General features: G+C 37.4%; 2 protein-coding genes across 4 annotated transcripts in view; both read right to left on the bottom strand.

Moving 5' to 3' along the window:
- The window catches only part of LOC134822719 (trypsin-2-like), a 32,117-nt gene extending 29,922 nt beyond the window's left edge, over nucleotides 1-2,195 (bottom strand). For all 3 annotated transcript variants that reach the window (XM_063833921.1, XM_063833920.1, XM_063833922.1), the window contains exon 1: nucleotides 2,186-2,195. The gene's annotated coding sequence lies outside the window, so the exon portion shown is untranslated. The remainder of the gene's footprint in view (nucleotides 1-2,185) is intronic.
- Nucleotides 2,196-7,331: 5,136 nt separating this feature from the next.
- LOC134823644 (uncharacterized) lies at nucleotides 7,332-18,167 on the bottom strand. Its single transcript, XM_063835179.1, has 12 exons — nucleotides 17,830-18,167; nucleotides 14,070-14,170; nucleotides 12,148-12,203; nucleotides 11,854-11,986; nucleotides 11,099-11,132; nucleotides 10,497-10,549; nucleotides 10,208-10,308; nucleotides 9,943-10,029; nucleotides 9,661-9,786; nucleotides 8,219-8,308; nucleotides 7,964-8,007; nucleotides 7,332-7,386 (listed from the first exon to the last, which is right to left on the bottom strand). The coding sequence occupies exons 1-12, from the start codon at nucleotides 18,165-18,167 to the stop codon at nucleotides 7,332-7,334; spliced, it is 1,218 nt and encodes a 405-aa protein (XP_063691249.1).
- Between the last annotated feature and the right edge of the window lie 2,897 nt (nucleotides 18,168-21,064).

Genomic DNA, 21,064 nt, shown 5'->3' with positions numbered 1-21,064 from the left:
CTAGGCAAGGTATCTCATACTCAGCTACTCTAACCAAGTGTAAGCCGGAGGAAAAGTCTATAAAGGTTTGTTAACCAGAAACAAAAAACATTTCTAATTAGACCTTTCTCGAATCTCAACCTGCTCCAGTAAGTCGAATGATCCAGAAGCTGAAATGTGAAAGTACGGCAACACCCTCACAGACAAATATTTTACTTAAACACAATAACATGTATATGTTATAGAAAATAAGTAATGACTAATAACTAATATATTTGTTAACAAAACATAATAACAATTAACAATATCTAATAGGAAGATTTGGCAATTTGATATTGAAAAACCTTCCACATTTTCAAACATTTTTATGAAACATTGCACTCAGCAATAAGCCAATAATTCTTATTAAATCAAATCATTAATAGTAGCTTAACAATTATATTAAAATCCAGTTAATATTAAAATCAATTCACGGTTCTAGTTTGTTGGTCAACTGCAACAAGTTTCAATACAAATTCAGGCGTTATTGTTTTTTCAACGAAAGCACTAATTTAATCTTTAATCATTATGTTTTATTCGTAGATAAGAGAGAATTTCAGATTAATCATTACTCCAGTATCCTATTGGCGATCCTTCATATTTCTCCAAGGCTAATTCCGTCTATGATGTTTTGAGTTCTCTAGTATTTGACCGAATTAGATTCACAAAGGAGACGAGATTTTCGTAGGTTCTTCATGGAACGTATCCATCCTTGTCAGTTTCAGTAAAATCTTTTTCTTGGCTGTCGAGTGCTGCTGCTTTAACCAGACACTGATCTTAAATCCTGAATATTTCTCTTAGAATCGTTTATCTATCATCATTTTCGTGATTCAATCCTTCTTGATTCCTTACCGATGTAGATTCACAAAGAAGACGAGCTTTTCTTATATTCTTCATTGGAACGTATCCATCCTTGTCACTTTCATCATCTCCTTGCTTACTCCTTGCTCCTTCTCTCTCTACTTCTTTGTAGGCTGGTATTGGATGCTCAATATTGTCAGTAATAGCTTGACCCTTCTTACAATCAACTCTCTCATCCGTGCGAACATGAGCTGCAGATTCTCTACTGCTGCCTTCCTCCATCCTCCCTCTCCTCTGCCTTCTGAGCAGAAGAGTGAATCCAGTGATCATTACAAGAACTATGATCAGTGAACCTGACCCTACCACCACGGTCATTCCAAGGTTAGTATTCTTACTTGCTCTGCAGTTGTTGCAACACTCGTTGTGTATCCAAAACAGATCTTGTGTCCACTTTCTGAGCACATGTAATATTCGTCTGCAGGTTCACAGTTAGTCTTGCAATCATGCCCAAAATAAAATGACGTGCAACTGTCACAGTTCTGTCCTCTTCTCCTTCCCTCACAGACCTTCTCTCCGGATGAGTTACACTTGAAGTAGCCTGGTTTTGGTTTGCAGTATTTGTCACACTGTGGTGTGAAGTAGGAATCTTCACAGGAATCACATCCTAAACCAGTGAAGTTGTCATCGCATTTTGTCAGCCTGTACTGTATAGTGAGAGTTCCTTTGCTTTCTTGACTCCTATAGTCCTGTTTTACCCATCCATCTTTAACTGTCGTGTTTGAAAACGGCACCACCAAATCAGTCATTGCTCTTTCCTCATTTCCAGACACTTTAATCGATATCGTAATACGTTTCTTTGCCGTGAAATTGACAGCAAAGGCTTCGCCAAGCTCGTCTACTCTACTTAAGTTAACTTTAACGGAATTACCGATATCATCTGTCTTCGGAAGAACGTGGAGCTCATTGCCATCTTCGTTCTCTATTAGAATGTTCTTGAAGTAAAAGTCACACACTTCCGGGAGCACATCCACACAGTCTGCCGAATCCGTGTAATTTAAAAATTGAATCTCTCCCGTTCCACCGCAGTTTATACGATTCTGGTAAATATATGAGGTCGTATAAACTATAAGTATACATGTCTTTAGTAGGTAAAGTAGGTTAACGGGATCACTATAAATTTTGCCCCAGAAACATTACAACTATGCGACTAATAAATAATGTTCCGATCCGGATATTACATAATTAAGTAGGTAAAATAGTAGATTGCCTTTTCTGGTCTATTCAGTTCAATTATGGACTATTCAATATTATTTTTCAAAATAAATACCAGCACCTCCAAAAATGAGAGCCGTAGAAACATCAATTCCAATAAATGTATCTGAATATAAATATCTTGCCATCAGAAAGGTTCAACATGTGTCAACTTACCAGTGAGAAGAGCTGCAAAACAATCAGAAGAAAAGCATCTTTTATTAAGGACATCAGATAAAGTTCAGCGGTAAAAATCAGCCATATTACTATTGAACTGGTTGAGTTTGTAGATCAACAAAGCAATATGAAAGTACAAGATTATCTTGCTGATAATATGTTCGTTTAGTACCTAACATCACATTCTACAGACCACGTGATTAACCTCGTGTCCATAAATAAGACTGGAGGGGTAACAGATACGAATCAGATCTTGTAAGAATGATGCCAATCCCCAAAGTTGTCGTGAGTATATAAGAGCTCAGAAAACGTAATTATGTATCAACTTCATGGATTTATTAATCACCTCAACTGGTGTGATTCCTACTCAACATTCAAGATTTTGCAACGTACATGCACAGCAATATGTACAGCAATATTTCCTATTCAACTTATCTTGGTGTCAAGAAAATGGGGAAGTCTCTGAGTGAGATTACCAGGGAAGCGGTTACAAACCCTCCATAAACATCCCGCTCCAAAATGCCCACTAGCTTTTTAAACCATCTTAAGATTTTCTCCTCCAACCGTACAAAGTTCTACTGATAAAAACAGATTGCAACCAGTCGAGGCCTACTGTAGGCCGTTAAGAAGTTGTACATGTTTTTAATTAGGCTTCCTACTCACAGATATTCCACTTTTACATTAGAGCGGCAGAAGAGAAGGATAAAGTGTTTTTCATAAAGGCTGGTAAAATCCTTTGCAGAGATAAGATTGAAGCTGAGGCTGAGAGATATTATGGGTCAAATATGTTTTTGTGGCGAATTAATTGGTTTGAGTTGACGTTGCTAGCTTGAGTGTTTGCAACATGTTTTTAATGTACATTTTTTTGATTTTTTAAGTGATCATACAGGACTAAACAGTTTTCGAGAGCCTATTTAGCATAGTTAATTTCTAACTTGCACATATTGTTGGAATTCATCTTTGTGACAGTGTTTATAATAAGTTATGTTCTATCTTTTAATATACTGCCTGATTAATATCACATTTATCATTTATCAGTCATATAGAGGTTAGGAGTTACTAAGTATTTTGTGCTACTTTTTTACATCAATTTGTATCTATAATAATATATTATATTTAAAGTAAACAATAAACATTGGCCAGTAAGCAAAGCTGGTCGCCAATCAATCATATCCGAACAAACGGCAGAATTTGAACAATCAGCCGAAAACTTAAGATTTTGTTATCGGGTTTGTGAACGCCGATGTGCACGACTGCCTAATTCGGTGGTATTATTCCAGAGGAGCTGTTTTCGTTAAAGTGCGTAGCAAGCTGTAAACACTATGGGACGGTATAAAATGGCCCAGGAAAGCAACAAAACTTGCTGGTTGAATCAGTGATTATAAGAGCGTCCAATCTTAGTGTTTCATATGATTATGTAGATTTGTTGAGTTTGTCGGAAATCCCCACCTGTAGGACTGTAAATTTAATGATGAACACTTTTTTGTCTGAATTTGATGAGGTATTAAGAGGAAAGGACCTAGTCTGCAGATTATGACGTCTGTTTTAAATCGATACGAATCTTAAATGTCTTATAATATGTCTAAGTAAAGCCATTTATTATCTTTTGATCAGAAAAGGTTTAAACAATTGTGTTTACTTCTCATTCTTTACTGAACTGATTAACTTCAGGCATCGACTCATAGTATTAACCTTGATTGGAATGGATTTAATTAAAGCTAAGTTATAAAACTGTCTTCTTTACTATTACATTACTTTTTTTTAAATTAATAGAACAAAAATGATCTTATCTGGTTCATATTACAAAGCGAAATTACCACTGACGCCAGAATATGATGTGATCTCTCATGTTTTAAAACTACTCAATACTAAATTTTAAACGAGGTCAGCTACTACAGGAAATATATTTGGCGACTACACGATTATCTGCTTTTGCTATAGATTCCCAGCTCACGAGTCTGTTTTTTTTGTTTCACAGATGTGGTATGTATCCACATTTGAATCTTTCTGTTGTTGACATTCCCTCCTGACGAAATTATATGTAATATCTCGGTTATTCTTTTTCAATTTAATTTTTTTACTGAATTTTCGCGCCTCATATTTTCGTGGTTAACTTATTTTTCTTTTATTTGCCGTATCGAGGACATTTCCACTCACACCACCTTTCTTGTCATTATCAGGTGAATATTTACTGCGGTGGAACTGGGAGATACAAATCCTAAGCTATCAAGATACGATACTGTGGAGAACGCAGAGAATTATTTCAATCGGGCATCCAGTGACTGAGAAATACGCACCAACGTCTGACTTTTGCCCCCCCCCCCCCCACCCCTGCATATTGTATAACTATAACTTTACATAACTTTATTTCATAATAATAATACGTATTAGTAAACATTCCATTCGCAGCCGAATTTCATCGTCAATACTGCAGAAGTTTCACAACGTGCATATTCATTGTTCAGTGCTTTAGCTTAAATGTGCATGATGTTCAGGTCTGTAATTCTGTAAGTGTATACTGATTGTATTGATTGTATTGATGCTGCTTTTCTTTCTGCACACTGAGCAGTTTGCTCTTGAAGTTAAATTTTGTTTTATGACGATCTCTTTCAAACGATTATTTTTATTCACTTTGAACTCAGAAGAATTTATACTTTATAAAGTCTTCATAAAGACTTTATTATTTCACGTTTGATTTGGTTCCCGAACTCTTATCTAGTTTAATTGATCTTCAAACTTTTTGTTGACAGCTTGACTATTTTTGTTTTATCGATTAAAATTCTTGCATGTGTTATCTTCAATCAAAGCTTTATAGGTAAAATGTCAAGGGTGGTGTCGAAAAATCTCTTTCACTTCAAATTGACTGGCAAACTTGATGAAGATTTCAAAGCGATGACTGATGCGGAAAAACTCGCTTTCGAGTCACCAGAAGTCAAGCGAATGGTTGAACGGTTTACTGAACTACAAGTAAAGAACGATGATAAGTCTAACAAGGAATTTGTGGCTATGTTCCGAGCAGGATGTGCTCCCTACGCAGAAGCCCTCAAAGCCAGCCCTAAGTTTAAAAATAGTGTTGAGCAAACCATTACCACCTCATTAGAAATTCCAACTTCACACGATGGAGATTTTGACTTGCCAATCAAAGTTTATACCCCCAAAAATCTCCAGGGAAACACGAATAACTGCGCTTATATCTACGCTCACGCAGGAGCTGGGGTGGCGATGTCCGCTGCCGATTTTGGCACCCTTTTGCGGCATTATGCTGTGGAATTTAAAGTTGTTGTGTTCAATGTTGATTATCGTATTGCTCCAGAAACTCGGTGCCCAAATAACGTCAAGGATTTTTACGAAGCCATAAAATATATAAGCAAGAATGCTAAACGTCTGGGGTGGATCCAGATAAGATTATTATCGCAGGAGACATCGGTGGAGGCTATATCTGTCTTGGTTCTATGGTGATGCTAGCTCAGAATAATGAAAGTCATTTAGTCAAACTGGCTATACCTGGTTTACCGATGGTAGACGATTACTGTTTCTCTGACCCCCTCGCCATGACGAAGGAGGAACGTAATTCAGCGGGAACTATGATGAAAGTGTGGAAAGATCTCATCGCCGCTAATTATGAAGAACAGAAGTCAAGCCCGCATCTGTTCCCTGGCAAAGCGAGCGATGAGCTGCTGGAGAAGTTCCCTCCGACAATAATAATGGAGCGTGAGTTTGACCAGTCTATCACAGAAGCCACCAGGCTGGCTCACAGACTGCGCAGAGCTGGCAGGCTACTGGAATTTGTTGTGATTCCAGGGGCTGGTCATGCAAGCTGCTTCACTCCACATTTGAAGAGTAACCAGGTGTTGTTTGACTCAATGAAGACTATTGCGACTGAGTACATCCACACTGATGACTGAAGACATTGAGCTCACAGTGGCAATCAGATATAAGTTCAATGATAGAATTTTAATTTGGAATATCATTTGTTTTAATGGTAAGCATCTTCGAGTAGCCATTTATTCTGACTAATGTCGGTTTCAGATATATAGCAGTATAAGCTGGGATTCACCAAATTTACCAGCTCGGTAAATATTTAATCGGAGTGATAAACGGATGCAACGACTAATTTTTGTAACGATTTTTATAACGATATCACAATTAAATTGATCGTTTTTAGTTATTTTCGAAGCTCAAAATGACTCTTTCATCAACTTGTTCAAGATTCTCATCACTATTACATCCCTCCGAAATAACAGGACGAAATAACATGGTTTCTAAAGTTTCTTCACTTACTGAAGTAGACGATAGCTTTATTTTCTGAACGATAGAGTTGTCCAATCTGTGGCCCCGTTCACTCTAAGAAAAATGAACTGTATTGAAATACATACTTAAAAACAGTTATTTTACTTAATATCAAATAAATCTCTGTACATTCTGCAAGTTACGTTAACTAAATCAACCAAATACGGAATACCAGTTTCAAAAAGTTGCATTTGAAATTTTGTTTATTAAGAGTGAAAGATGTAAAGTTTAAGTTTAATGAAAAATAATCAACGACACATCACAACAAATGCTGACCTGTGATCTTTGTCTCTCTGGGAGTCTACGACGAGTGGGCTCTTGAACTGTTATTTCACAGCTTATCTTCTTAACTTCAACCTAACAAACAAATCTCTGAGATGGGTAGGCATTTCACCATTAAATTGGACCTTTGAAAACCCAGAGGGAAAGTTTAGCATACAATTACTCGGAATTTAATCAAACCAATATGGCCTCCAACCAAATCCCAACTGGATAACTCATCAGTTTCCAGTTTTCATCTTTATCATCAAACATTATTTATCGTCAAACATACCTCGGATCCTTGATCAGCTATATTCTCACTGCTCCTATTATCACAAGATTTTCTATTTTCAGAATGGACGTGATGTCACCTGCTTTGAGCTTATGTTTCGCCTTTGGTAACATACTGGGCTATTCTCCTGTGATTTTAACTTTTCAGTGGGATTAAATAGAAGTTCTGTGATTTTATCAATAAAAGAATACATTAGAAATCTTAGGGTGCCCGTGAAAACTTTCAAGAGAAACATATATATTCAAACCGTCATATCCGGGGAGGGCTTTGAGGGAGAGATTACATCTGGAACCGATCTGAGTTTTATCACATCGTTACTGAATGCTTTTATTTATCAAAGTTTAAACAAAGTTTTAGTTTCGCCAAAAACTAGAAGTAGTTTTATCACATCGTTACTGAATGCCTTTATTTATTTATTTAACAAAGTTTAAACAAAGTTTTAGTTTCGCCAAAAACTAGAAGTAGAAAACATGTGTGCGCGGCCCGCGAGCAACCACAAGTTGGCGCCTTAATCACACAAAATAATCCTTTGTCGTGAGCGCGTGAATATAAAAATGCCCACCCTGGAACGAGATCAATCATTTTAGCAATTTCCAATATGGCATATGCTTATAATTTAGATTTGAGCATGATTAGATTCTAAGCAAGACTGAATGCAAGGATGAAAAGGTTTTACATACAAATCAGGTTTAGGCGAAACTAATTACAACAGTCCAAATCTGTTATAAAATTTATTAAGGTTTAGCTAGTCCACACCCTATAAGCTCCATAATATGAAGAATTTGTTTCACATCTAGATGAAAAGCTACGGAATTTGTATGGCATTAATATAAAACATCATCCAAACACGAATAAATTGAAATTGGAAGCGACCTTGGCATGTTTGGTGAACCGTTCTCTGACTTTGTCCAGCCCCTCTGAAATTGTTCATGTTTTCGTGTATTCTAAAGTTCTAACAGCTCCTTTAATATCTTAAACTCGAGAGTTGCTGACGATACTTTGGGTTATAGTACGCGTCCTGTTTTAAGAATGTCATGATTAAACAGGACACTCTGAGAGTAGGAACCAGACACAGAACTACCTATGAAACTAGTGATTACAACTGCACAAGAAAGTAATAGAACTTACAAAGTCCTTTCGCCGTTGAGCTTTCTTGCGTCTCAAAAGCCGGTTTGAGTTAAAACCTCGTGGTACAAACAACAGCTCTTCGTCAGACCCCTGATGTAATATAATATTAAATTTATGTTATACATAATTATTTCATTATATCAAACACTGAAACACACGAAAATTCCGAATAGATAATAGTTATAAATGCTTGAACCCTAATTCCACATCTTCTCAAATTAATTCTCATTATTAATATATGTCAAGTAATCAAAAGATTTTGCACAAAAACTTGTAGAATCATAACACATCTGAAGCACAAAGTTTGGTCTCCATATCTTCACAGGTTGGCAGAGCGTGCTGTTCAATCTGAGTCCTGAGCTCACGAAGTTTCACCTCAACGCCATTCATGACGTTGCAAGCACCCCTAACAACCTCAAGTTGTGGAGCTACAACTCGTCCAGCAACTGTCCCCTGTGTGGACTATATCCTTACATGCTGTCCTTTGTTCTTGAAGCAGGGAAGATACAATTGGAGACATGATCATGATCATATTGTACAAGAAGTGGAGAAGATAAGGGAAGCGAACAACTCTACTCCCAAGACAGATGTTGGGCCCTTAAAACGTCGTTTAAAACTACATTCTAGAGATGTTAGTCCCGGACACCAGAAGAAATTAGATATGAAATTATATTAACCTTAGCAGTTGCTAAGAAACCAATCCAATTTAAAGCATGATTTCAGGATCGATTATCTGAACTTTCTCTGTAAATCACCAACAGCTACGTCTATAATAACTCTGATACTCATACAGTATGTTACAGTGATTCTGAGGTTAGATGGGCGGATACAGCAAGCCAATTGGTCACGTGTCACAATAATAGTGTATCACTTTCCAGATTAATGTTATCTAAAATTATTTATCCAAAAACGATGTTTAGTGAGAGCTTCTGACGGATAATTTACTAAATACATCGTCTACTAGTGCCTTATTAATGATTGGGTTAGTGGTGATCACTAGTCAGTACCAAGACATCTAACTCAATATCGAAATGACAACGAGGTAAAATCGCTAAAGTTGGAATCTGGAATGAGGAATCGGATAGGGGTATATTGGACAATTGAACCATTTATGCGACAAAATGGGGCACAGGAGAAGGTAATTGGATATACAATACACACTTACGGGAGCCTAGTAAAATTTACTGATTGAAACGGCATAGAATTACTTATGGGTAGATGGTTGGGAAAATAGAGTAATCGAGATTAATCGTAGAACGTTCACTCAAATGTTACTCAATAGCAGAACACGAATGACGAATTATTCTGAATTGTATCAAGTCTAACATCCAATTTAAAGATTCTAGAAATGGTTTGACGAACTTTAGTTTGATAATTACAACAACATTGATAATCCCAAACATTAGTAATAACAAACAAATCCCAAGTATTTGAAGTGACACCTGATTATATCCGGATGAAGAGAAGATGAACTCCACCTCTCTGTCTTCTGGTTCAGTAGAGGAAGTGGAGTGGGTTGCTCTGTGTAGCACAGGAGCAGGAGGTAGGGATACACTTGCTAACTGCACCTGGGTGGTTACCATATTGAACATGTTGACGACCAATTTTCAGTGCTTACCAAAACAATCCAGATCAGACTCTTGGATCCTGGTGCTGTTTCGTTTGATAATGTTCACGTGGCAACATTCAGAACATTTTAATGATTTTGTTAAACTGCAACTTACCTTTTGAGAGTCAGCACCACAGTCCAGACTGGCTCGGTTCAGGAGTTTTACTCTGGACACTTTAGACCTCACTGCTCGAACCTCGCTCTAACAGACATTAAATTTAGAAATGTAGAATAACAAAGTGGTGACAAGATTACTGAACGTTATTAGGTTACAGGATTAAGAAACCACTGTGCTGGAATAATGATCAGTCAAACATTGCTAATAACCAAGACACAACGTAATGCGTTGTATCTGAACACAGACAGAACGCTTTGCTTACCTCAAACTTGCCAACGAGAATAGCAACCGATGCACGCTTCTTCATATTTTTCTTCGGTTTAGTTTCTGTCGATTTTTGAGTCTCTATATCGTTTCCGGAATCTGAAATGTTTTCTTTTAACTTGAAACTACTACACGTAATATGCTGATTTTATCAGGGGGTTGTCGATAATGCCTAATAATAATGCCTAATAATATAACGGGTAGGCAATGAGTCACTGCTGGAAGCTGGTCAATCGCCATAAAAAAGGTGAATATTGAATCTGCAAGTTTTAAAGCTAAAAATTCACCAATTTCAGTTGATTGAGAGTTGTTTTCATGACACACCTCCTCCTCATCATCTCTGAAATACGTAACGGTTGATTTATTTTGAAGCCTACGAAATTATAAAAATACAATAAAAGTGGACCGTGCAATTTAAACTATTTTAGGTAACAATAAAATTTAGGTATAAGTTTGAAATAACGATGTTATCCGTCATTCTGTTCATTTTGTAGGGCATTTTGATTGAGTTAAACACTCAATCATGTGATACGACACCTTTCGCCCGACGCCCTCCAGCACCATACCCAATCTCCTGATCCCTATGCAATGAACAAACATACCCATGCAATGAACAAACACAATATGCTAAATATCTTGGTTATCTGAGTAGATAATGCTCTAATTTTTTAATTTGAGTTCCTGTACATTTAAAACCTCAATTTGATACTTCCCTTGATATCTGATTCTATCTGCTCTCGCCGGAAGGTACCTTGCAATGTAAGTTTAACTGCAATATCGATATTACCATAGCTATATATAGCAACATAACATAGCTATATATAATATTTCAACATATCTATATAATATATATACAATAAATACATATATATCATACATAAAAACTTACCCTAACTGAGCGTTTTTATCTTTGTCGCTGAGAACTGAAAAGGTGCATATTGTAGGACAAAAATATAAATAATCTATTGTTAATGTCTAAATAATAAACTTGATAACTTTCACCTTATAATACCTTCCGGGAATTATATCCACTAAAAGTCTCGGACACTGAGAGCTGATAATTTGCCGATATATCCCGCAAAGGAAGCCAAGGTATTATCAGCATAGACCTCAGACTGGCTGGCGGCAAGTTGTAAAACAAATAACACTGGCGTTCTATATATTAGACACTATATTGTATCATGCGCACGTATCGGATTACACCCCTTCCAATTCGGAACCGGAAAATATTATAATACATAACACCTTGGCAATTTCGTGCCCGCGCGTTCCCTCCAGCAAGCTGTCGGGAATTATCGCGCTCAGCACTCAATAGCCAAGGTATTATTATATTATAACGCTTCATATGATGTGAGACATTAACAAAAACACAGTGTTTATACTTTATCCATTAACAACAGTCCATACTCCAATATAGTCATGGATACTGTATCCATTACAGTCATGGATACTGTTTGGTTAGAACTGATCAAGAAGTGTTTGTCTAACTATTAACGTGTAAGTTTGCCACTTATTTTCAATAATGAGTCCTATCCACTCGAGTTGATATTTCGCCAAAGTCATAATTTCAAGATTATGAACACGCTTATGAAGCGTTATGAATAATGAACGTTCATGAAAAGTTTATGTTAGATAAATGTTTACCGAATCTTTTCACAGCTCTGGAAATCTTGTCACGTGACCGATGTTTCTGCATTTTACCACTTGTCTCATGGTTCACTTTAGTTCGTTGGAACGACCTCGACTTGCCAGCAGAGCTTTTCATTTTATTGATAATCTGCCATGAAATTAAATGATTCAATACGTTATGCCTGATCGTAAGATGGTATCCAGCTGATATGGAAAGTTTGATAACAATTAGTATTGTAACACCAGCAAATAATAAGAATACGAATAAAAGTAATTAATATAAATAATTATATTATGTTCTCTACTTACATGGAAACAAACTCTAGGAGGTCCATACCCTGCTGTCTTTTTGATACCAACGATACCTAGTTGGATGGATTAGTTGAGTCTCATATTATTTTTAACCAGTGACCAATAAGTGAAATCAGTGTGAGTGAAAATCGTGAAAATTTCCTACTGGTAGTACATTTTCAGCTGGTTAACAAATTATGTATGAGTTGACCCACTACCACTCTTAATTTTAATACTTTCAACACTACTATTTAACAAATAATTTTAGCCTTGTAATACAAGTTAAGTACATCATGGACGATATGGAATTATTAGAACGTTTGTCGCTCTATATATTTGACTGAAGCGCATCAGGACTTTAATACTTGGATTACAAAGGGGGGGTGCCACTGTCCATTTTGTCCATTTTGTCTTTGTCTTTTTTTACATTTTTTTGTGAAGGACAGTGTTTTGGGGACAAAATGGACAATACTAAGGACAAAAGGGACAAAAGGGACACAAATTTTGGACAAATGAGACAAAAAATTAGACAAGCTCAAATGTAGAGTAAAACAAAATTTAGTAAAAGAAAATTTGTATTTACCACAAAACACCAAATGAATAAATATAAATCTAAATTCAGCTATATACTCAATACACAGCCTGCCGCGCAGACAGCCACACATTGCTGAGAGATTCTCAGGTGCAGATGTAAGCGCCGCGCGCGCGAGGTTTTTTATCTTACAATTACATGTCACGATATATTATTAATTATCACAGCATTTTAGAAGCATGAGCAAAATAATTATTGCATATTGGGAAAATTTCGGTCGTTAGCGCAGTTAACGCGAGCGTAACTTGAGCAAAGCGCAACTTGAGCAAAGCGCGAGCGCATGCGGAAAAGGACCGCGTAGCTAGTCAAGATGTTGATAAATATATGATTTGTGACGCGATCTGTGTTGCTCTAACTATAGCCTGCTCGCTTGCAGTAGCGCGCGACCGCCGGAGGCGGAAATGACTTGTGGAACAAGTTAGCTTGGTTAGCTAGGTGAACGCGATGTGCCTTGAAGGATGAAATCCTGCCAGGCTAGGACATCGTCCTGGTCCAAAAAATTTTGGCGAGCGATTTTCTCCAAAAATTTAATGAGGGCGCCGACTTCCACTCTGGCTAGGTTTTTTCTTACCCAGCGCGCGTTCCTTAATGGGATGAGGTAAAATTAGGTAAAAAGAATCCACTGACTTCCAATTCCATGTAATCTGGCCTGGCCAGAGTGCTTTCATAAAACTCAATTACTAGCTTGGCGTTGTCAGTTGTAGAATTATATACTTTAATTTCGGAGTGAAGCGAGTGATACACATTACTTTGATTAAACTCATGCTGATCACAATACAGTACAGGGAGGTGGTGACTTAACTTATGGTGGATCTTCATTTTAAGCCATCAAAGAGCATGCTGGTGTGTATGAAAGTACTTTAATCCTCTTGTCCAATGTCCATTGCTATAGTCTGGGCCATGCGCGCGCGCGCGCGTTTACAAACATGATATCCTCAGTCCTTTCACAAATACTGAGATTTTGTTTTAAACTTAATTGAATCTGAACCGAAATTGCCAGAGAAAACAGATAGTGTAACTCAGAAAGACCACAAATGTATAGTTTGTGAGATATTGAGGTTATACTCCAAAAAATTTACAATGATGTCACACTTCACCTAACCATGTGCTTTCGCGCCACTTCGGGCGCGCTTGTTTCACAAGGGTGCAAGGGCTCTGGATATAGCAAATGTCACACCAGAAAATCCCTATTTTTGGAATATTTAACCTCATATCTCGAACGCGCAGTACTAGATTGAGCTAAACTTCGTTAGGTTTTGTAGCTTTGACTATCCTCGATCATATGGAACAGGAATAAAACTGTTTAGATGTTATATCTTAATTATATTAGGCACTTAGTTCACCTTACCATGTGCTTTTGCGCCACTTCGGGCGCGCTTGTTTAATGCCGTGAGGCGGGCGCGCGCTACTGCAATTGCAAGGGCTCTGGATAGAGCAAGGCACTTAGTTCTGAAAAGTGAGAATGTCATTAATACAATGATTGTCAATCAATAGGAGGATCAACATGATACACAGATTAAAGTGTTACCAACATGATTTAATATTGACGATGTCAATTCATGGCAGCTCGACGCGGCACAGTAGCGCATCTCGCCGATCTAGCCTGTGAGAAGCCTCATTAAGTGCGCGGCGCGGCACAGTAAAGCATCGCGCTTCAAGTAGTTGGCGTGCACGTGATCTTTTGCGCGGCTGTAATTGGTTCTGAACGATCACGTGAATGCGAGTCACGTGCGCTGCAACATCCAATGAACATTCGCACTTTTTTTCAGGGCGATGGAGGTCGTAATTCACTCAGCCCGAATAAAGATTCGGCGGAATGACAGGCTGAGCGCAGCCCGCGCCCAGTAACTGAAAAAGTTACCAGGGGACCCCAGGCTATTATGTTCATAAACATTATGAATGAAGAATAAAGATTTGGCGGAATGACAGGCTGAGCGCGGCCCAGTAACTGAAAAAGAAGCTAAATGTAAACAACTGTGGAACAAGAAGGAACGCTTCCTCAGACACAGGAAGCATAAAGAATCGACACCCTGTACCCTATCGGAAATCAGCGACTTCTCTTTACTGTCCAATTTGTCCCTGTCAATTTGTCTCGTTTGTCTCTGTCCTTTTTGTCCATTTTGTCCATTTTGTCCCCGCCTTTTTTTGTCTTTTTTGTCTTTTTTGTCCCTATTATCTTTTTTGTCCCTTTTGTCCCTTTTGTCCCTCTTGTCCATTTTGTCCCTTTTGTCTTTGTCTTTTTTCAGTTTTTTTTGTGCAGGGATAAAATAGACAGTGGCACCCCCCCCTACAAAACGTGAAGAAGCCTCAACCTGTGATGAGTCAGAGTTTTCAGCAGAAAAAAAAATTGAAAAACCGCTTAAGAAAGTTATGTCACAGTTGATGTACAGTGTGTACTGTGTACAGTAACACGAACCAATTTGGTCAAGAAGCTGTGAGTATAACGACAGATATTGAGGAGTTGAGCAATCTTATTCGGTCACAGAATTTGGTTGTCAAGCTGCAGAGTGAACTTCTCGAAGGCAAATCAAAGCAGTTGGAATCTGTTCAGACCACCGCCTAAGCCCTAATCTGTCGTTCAAGAAACTGTACAAGCTGAGATCAGGTCATACAGTCAAGCTGTTTTAAAAGTCTCACCGGAAACTACACTGACAGAACAGAGCTTAAAAAAGGTTGTTCAGAGTGCTGTATCGAAAGAGGACCGCAGTAGGAATCTTGTCATCTTTGGTTTAAAGATATTACTGAAATCGAAGGACCTGAGACTGAGTCAGCACCACAAAACTGTTTTCATTTCTCCGGATCGGTCACCTGAAGAGCAAGCCAGACACCATCTGCTCGTATTGGAGATGAAACAGAAGGCAAAGGACGATTTTAATAGATGCTATTATAGTATTATATAAGATGTCTTTTTCGCTCACCCTTTAGAGCTGCTCTGACATGTTTAGTAGCTGGCACTTGTGCCGGCTGCTAACCATATGGGCGGGATATAAGCACATTATTTCATTTCATTTTATTGGCACAAGTACTTGGTGAAAGGATCCAGGCAGTTGTAATCAACTAATTAGATAGAAATATTTGTGAACCCTGATTCCGAATCGCCCCATGCGTATTATAGGTTTGAAATGCTTCCCTGGAAATCTATCTGCGATAAAGTGTTTTGATCACGTGACATGACCATACCAAAAAGTACGTGAAATTTATCGTTAGCTGCAGTTAGGGTGCAGGTTTAATTAGCAATTAGTAAATGTTTGAGTATATAAGGGATTGGCTTAGGATCCAAGTGAAGGTTTTTGAATTGTCTGTCCTAGGGCCAATGAGATCTAGAAAACGTGCGGAACTTATTCACGTTTTTGGAGCACAGCATTTCATATCTTGTAGAGCTCGCAGTAACAACAAACAATGTTGTGAATAAAGATTTTGCCTAGTACAGGGTGGCCTAAAAGTAACTACCTTAGTCGGTAATATTATAGGGGGTATAATTTGGTCCTTTTCGGGCCAAAGAACCATATTTATAACAGTCCATATTTTTACCCCCCATATTTAACCCCCGGGTCAAATTTTGGTGTTCCTTTTGGTATATCAGTCATAAAATGCTTAAAGTTTCTTTCATTCACGTCCAGAAGTATGCTTACGTTATTGTCTGCTGAATTGAAACTAGTTATGGTTCAAAAAGTCCGATTTATCTATTATCCCCCATCTTTTCAATTTCAGATCAGCAACTTCAGATGAATAATACAAGTTCAGCAGCAGCTGTTTCGATCGCATTTTGTGATAAACATTGATTTAATTGAGAACTTTAACATCTGATAGGGATAGGGGAGCTGGTGGCTCAGTTGGTAACTCCGCCTGGCATTGCTTGAGGTGCCAGGTTCGATTCCCGACTCTGCCACTAGCCTTGGGCTTGGTGGTGTAGTGTCGGGCAGCGCGGCCAGCAATCGTTAGATCGCTGGTTCGAGCCCCAGCACTGCATCATTAATCCCACCCCCCTGCTGTGTGGAAACAGCAGAGTAAACCACACCAATTACAACAAATCGAAAACTACACTTAGTTCTAAGAATAATTCTCTCGGAGGCGGGTGTATGTGAGTAGAAAGCGTGACGACGCTTCCAATTAACGTACCCCAATTGCAACAAACACACAATACACACAATATATATAATAACGTGTACACATTGCCGTTACATCCGATAAGACGAGCAAATACCTTACTAAGCCTTGTGCACGTCACCAATATATACCAGTTACACTAGATACACCAAAACATTAACTCCTCGGCATCGACTTGTGGTTGTGTGTAAGATTAATGGCTTAGCAAAGAGTGAGTATAAACGCATATCAAATATAAGTATGCAATCCCCGGGATCTACGGCAGTCATTATTAGGAGGGGCGCCCCCAACCCAACTGCCATTGCTCAGCAATGGTACCAGCAGGTTCGTCCTGGAATAGTGGACTCGATGCAAATCAGCTGGGCTTCAGTAGGACCCATCGTTCTCATGGGTCGCTTGCTCGCAAGAGTCAAGTTGTTATATGGACACGTTCATTGAAGTTTGAGGATATTGGTAAATATTAGTGACCCTACTAAATGGCACGATGATGTAAAATGTGTCACACTATAAAACTATATAAACCCTCAATGGTTAGGATAATCGTTTCATCCTCTAGATAAACTTTGTCGCATAACGATATCTTTATCAGACGATAAGATATCGCTTAAACGCGGCCGGCAGTGAGTTGTAAACTTTGTCACACTATAATGAAAATCTTTTCAAAATTTTTTTTTTTTTTTTTTTTATTTTTTTTTTTATTTTTTTAATTTTTTTACATACAATATAACATGTGGCGCAAAATAAAATCGAGATATAACTGATTGCTATCTCTAAAGGACAGATGTATGCAAATTTCAAAGGGAAACCAGAACGCAGTAAAATTGTAGTCGAAACCACACCGCACAAGCCTAGTCCCTGGTAAATGAAAATCAATCAAATAATATGTTGATAAAAAATCATATCCCATCAGTCCTTCTCGGAGCTTACGATCTTATTGTTCCTTATAACATGAACTCGCTTAGGCTCCAATTCCCGTTTTCTGCTTAACTTCAAGAACTAACTTCCTGAAGGCAGCTCTCTGCTCGGCTGATCGGTCGGGGCTGATGTACACTGAGTCATACCCCTCCACTTCTCTTAGTTTTCTCGCTTTGCTCAACACTCGCCGCACATGATCTGAGCCGCTAAGAGTGAACTTGATAGGTTTAACGGCTGGTCCTCCATCTGATACAGTTCTCCCCATCCTACAGCAAGAAACGATTCGAGGTTTCTCATCTATGTTTTCTAGTACCTCAAGCACTCTCTTTTCCAGGATTTCTTCACTCTTTTCTGGTAGACCGTAGATGACCAGATTTTGACTACGATCCTCTTCCTCGGAGGCACTTTTCAGAGCAGCTTTCATTTTCTTAGGCGCTAGCGCCTTGCTGCATGAATTCTTCACAACTGACGACCAGGCTTTGAGTTCGCTTTTCACTGTCGTCTGAACAGAGGTCAAATCTTCACTTTCTTCTCAAGCAATTGTCCTTGCAGTTTAATCACAGTGTTCTGATCTGCAATCTTTTCGTCCTTCAGTTGGTCGATTTCATCTTGTAGTTTGGTGGCTGAAAACAACAGCGGTGAACAATAACTGTCGAGAATGTCGATAAAAGTTTCCATCCAATCACACAGTATAGCCTTGGTGATCTGAGGCTTGTTGAGCGTTCCTTTACGTAACACATTGGATTTCTGAACACCTGCCGCTTAAAAAACGTGACAGAGTTTATATGGACCCCTTGTTGCCGTGTTTGACCAAATTTTTGAATTTCAAATTTATAGGATAGTTGCATATGACTATGACTATTATCTACATATTTAGCGACTTTTTTCGTTAAATGGTAGCACCATGTAAACTCTGTCACACATTTAAGAAATTTATATGAGGGATGTTTATGACATCCTGACAAGAAATGCCGAATAGTCTAGGATTAATTTTGTGAGCTGAATGTGTTTTGAATTGTTTACATATTTCATTGTTATAGGCAAATACAAATACAGAAGGCAGAAATGGGTAAACTTTGTCACATACATTTGTATGATATCTCAACATGTGTGAAATTGAGTAAATATTAGTATACCAACTTAAACACCATATATTACGTACTATGGATCAATTAACAATATTTCAACCACACACCGGTCATATAAATTATTATATGGCAGTGATATGTTAACATTGGCAAAATTTCAACACCTGAACATGGTACAAATTTGTAAATTTCGTCACAAAAAATTATGATAACTTTATTTGCTATTTGTTGGCAAAATAACTAGTTTATCGACATAGGTATGGTGATAAAGTAAAATTATATCCTATTCGAGGTATGATTCTTCAAAATAGGGGGCAAGAAATGTAAATTTCGTCACATCAGCCCTTGCATTAGTTAGATAGATTTTCTTTCGTATCAACAGTCCTTATTATAGTTAGAATGGATTTACACAGGAAATATAGAAACCCATGCCAATTTTTCGTCACATTGATATTATACTGTTGGGGCAGGAAAAGTAAATTTGGTCACATTTCAGTAACTTAGTAAAATTAAACTCAACATTGTTAAACTTGAGTTCTAATTTGCTGAACAATAACCAACCAATAATTCCTGGAAGAAAATTGAATTTTAACTGAGGTATGGTTCTTTAAAATAGGGGCAAGAAATGTAAATTTCGTCACATACGTAATTTAAAATGTAGATAGATTTTCTTTCATACCAATAGTCCTTATTATAGTCGGAATGGATTTATACAAGAAATGTAGAAACCCATGCCAATTTTTCATCACATTGAAACTATACTGTTGGGGCAGGAAAAGTGAATTTCGTCACATTTCAGTAATTTAGTAAAATTAAACTCAGCATTGTTAAACTTGAGTTCTAATTTGCTGAACAATAACCAACCAATAATTCCTGGAAGAAAATTGAATTTTAACCGAGGTATGGTTCTTCAAAATAGGGGCAAGAAATGTAAATTTCGTCACATACGTCATTTTAAAATTTAGATAGATTTTCTTTCATATCATTAGTCCTTATCATAGTTAGAATGGATTTATACAGGAAATATAGAAACCCATGCCAATTTTTCATCACATTGAAATTATACTGTTGGGGCAGGAAAAGTAAATTTCGTCACATTTCAGTAACTTAGTAAAATTAAACTCAGCATTGTTAAACTTGAGTTCTAATTTGCTAAACAATAACCAACTAATAATTCCTGGAAGAACATTGAATTCTAACCGAGGTATGGTTCTTCAAAATAGGGTCAAGAAATGTAAATTTCGTCACATACGAGTATGTCATTGTAAAATTTAGATACAATTTCTTTCACGTGAACAGTCCTAATTACAGTCCGAAATGATTAATACAGAGATACAGGAAATATAACAACCCCTGCCCATTTTATAATGTATGTTATATGTTAACCACAGACTATTTCATTCTATAATCATTTTTTCCAAATTTAACCTATTTACGATGTCATTTTGTGACGATGTTTACATCGACTGCCCTATACTTGAATCAACTGTATCCGTGTATCGTCCTTATATAGAGTTTTCCCGCAAAATTTAACTTATTTACGATGTCGTATCATTTTGTGACGATGTTTACATCAACTGCCCTATACTTGAATCAACTGTATCCGTGTATCGTCCTTATATATAGACTTATAGAGTTTTCCCGCAAAATGTAACCTATTTACGATGTCGTATCATTTTGTGACGATGTTTACAACAACTGCCCTATACTTGAATAAACTGTATCCGTGTATCGTCCTTATATAGATTTTCCCCGCAAAATGTAACCTATTTACGATGTCGTATCATTTTGTGACGATGTTTACATCAACTGCCCTATACTTGAATCAACTGTATCCGTGTATCGTCCTTATATAGAGTTTTCCCGCCTTCCAAACCAAAATCAGATATAAATGATTTCGGAAATTCACCCAGAATTTCAAATTCCATATAATGTGACAGAATTTACATCATTTCCCAATAACCAAGTGCATGTATTTGCTAACTTTTCAAAACAAAATATTTTAGGGCTATGATTGGCAGAAGAACCATCAAATAATGAGTTGAAAGGGTTTTGAGGACACCTCACAGTAGAAAAGAGGTCTCGTATTCTGAGTGTGACAAAGTGTACGAAATATTGCCTTAAAGCTGTTCGATCCGTGCCATTTAACCAATGTTGTATCATAATTGTTAGATTGACCTAATCTACTATATTTCAGACCAAGGAATGATAATTGGGCAGCTATGGTAAACAA

This window comes from Bolinopsis microptera, chromosome 11 (genome assembly GCF_026151205.1).
Source record: "Bolinopsis microptera isolate Bmic1 chromosome 11, MBARI_Bmic_1.0, whole genome shotgun sequence".
Taxonomy (NCBI): Eukaryota; Metazoa; Ctenophora; class Tentaculata; order Lobata; family Bolinopsidae; genus Bolinopsis; species Bolinopsis microptera.
This window is presented reverse-complemented; position numbering and strand designations above follow the sequence as displayed.

What these genes read in the sequence shown, in the direction of transcription:
- LOC134823644 (XM_063835179.1), bottom strand. Translation starts at nt 18,167, where the DNA reads ATGAAAGCTGCTCTGAAAAGTGCCTCCGAGGAAGAGGATCGTAGTCAA. An exon ending in CTCTCAATCAACTGAAATTG is followed by an intron (nt 10,309 to 10,496) that starts GTGAATTTTTAG and finishes AAAACATTTCAG; the next exon opens with ATTCCGGAAACGATATAGAG. An exon ending in CTTCATCCGGATATAATCAG is followed by an intron (nt 8,309 to 9,660) that starts GTGTCACTTCAA and finishes ATATTACATCAG; the next exon opens with GGGTCTGACGAAGAGCTGTT.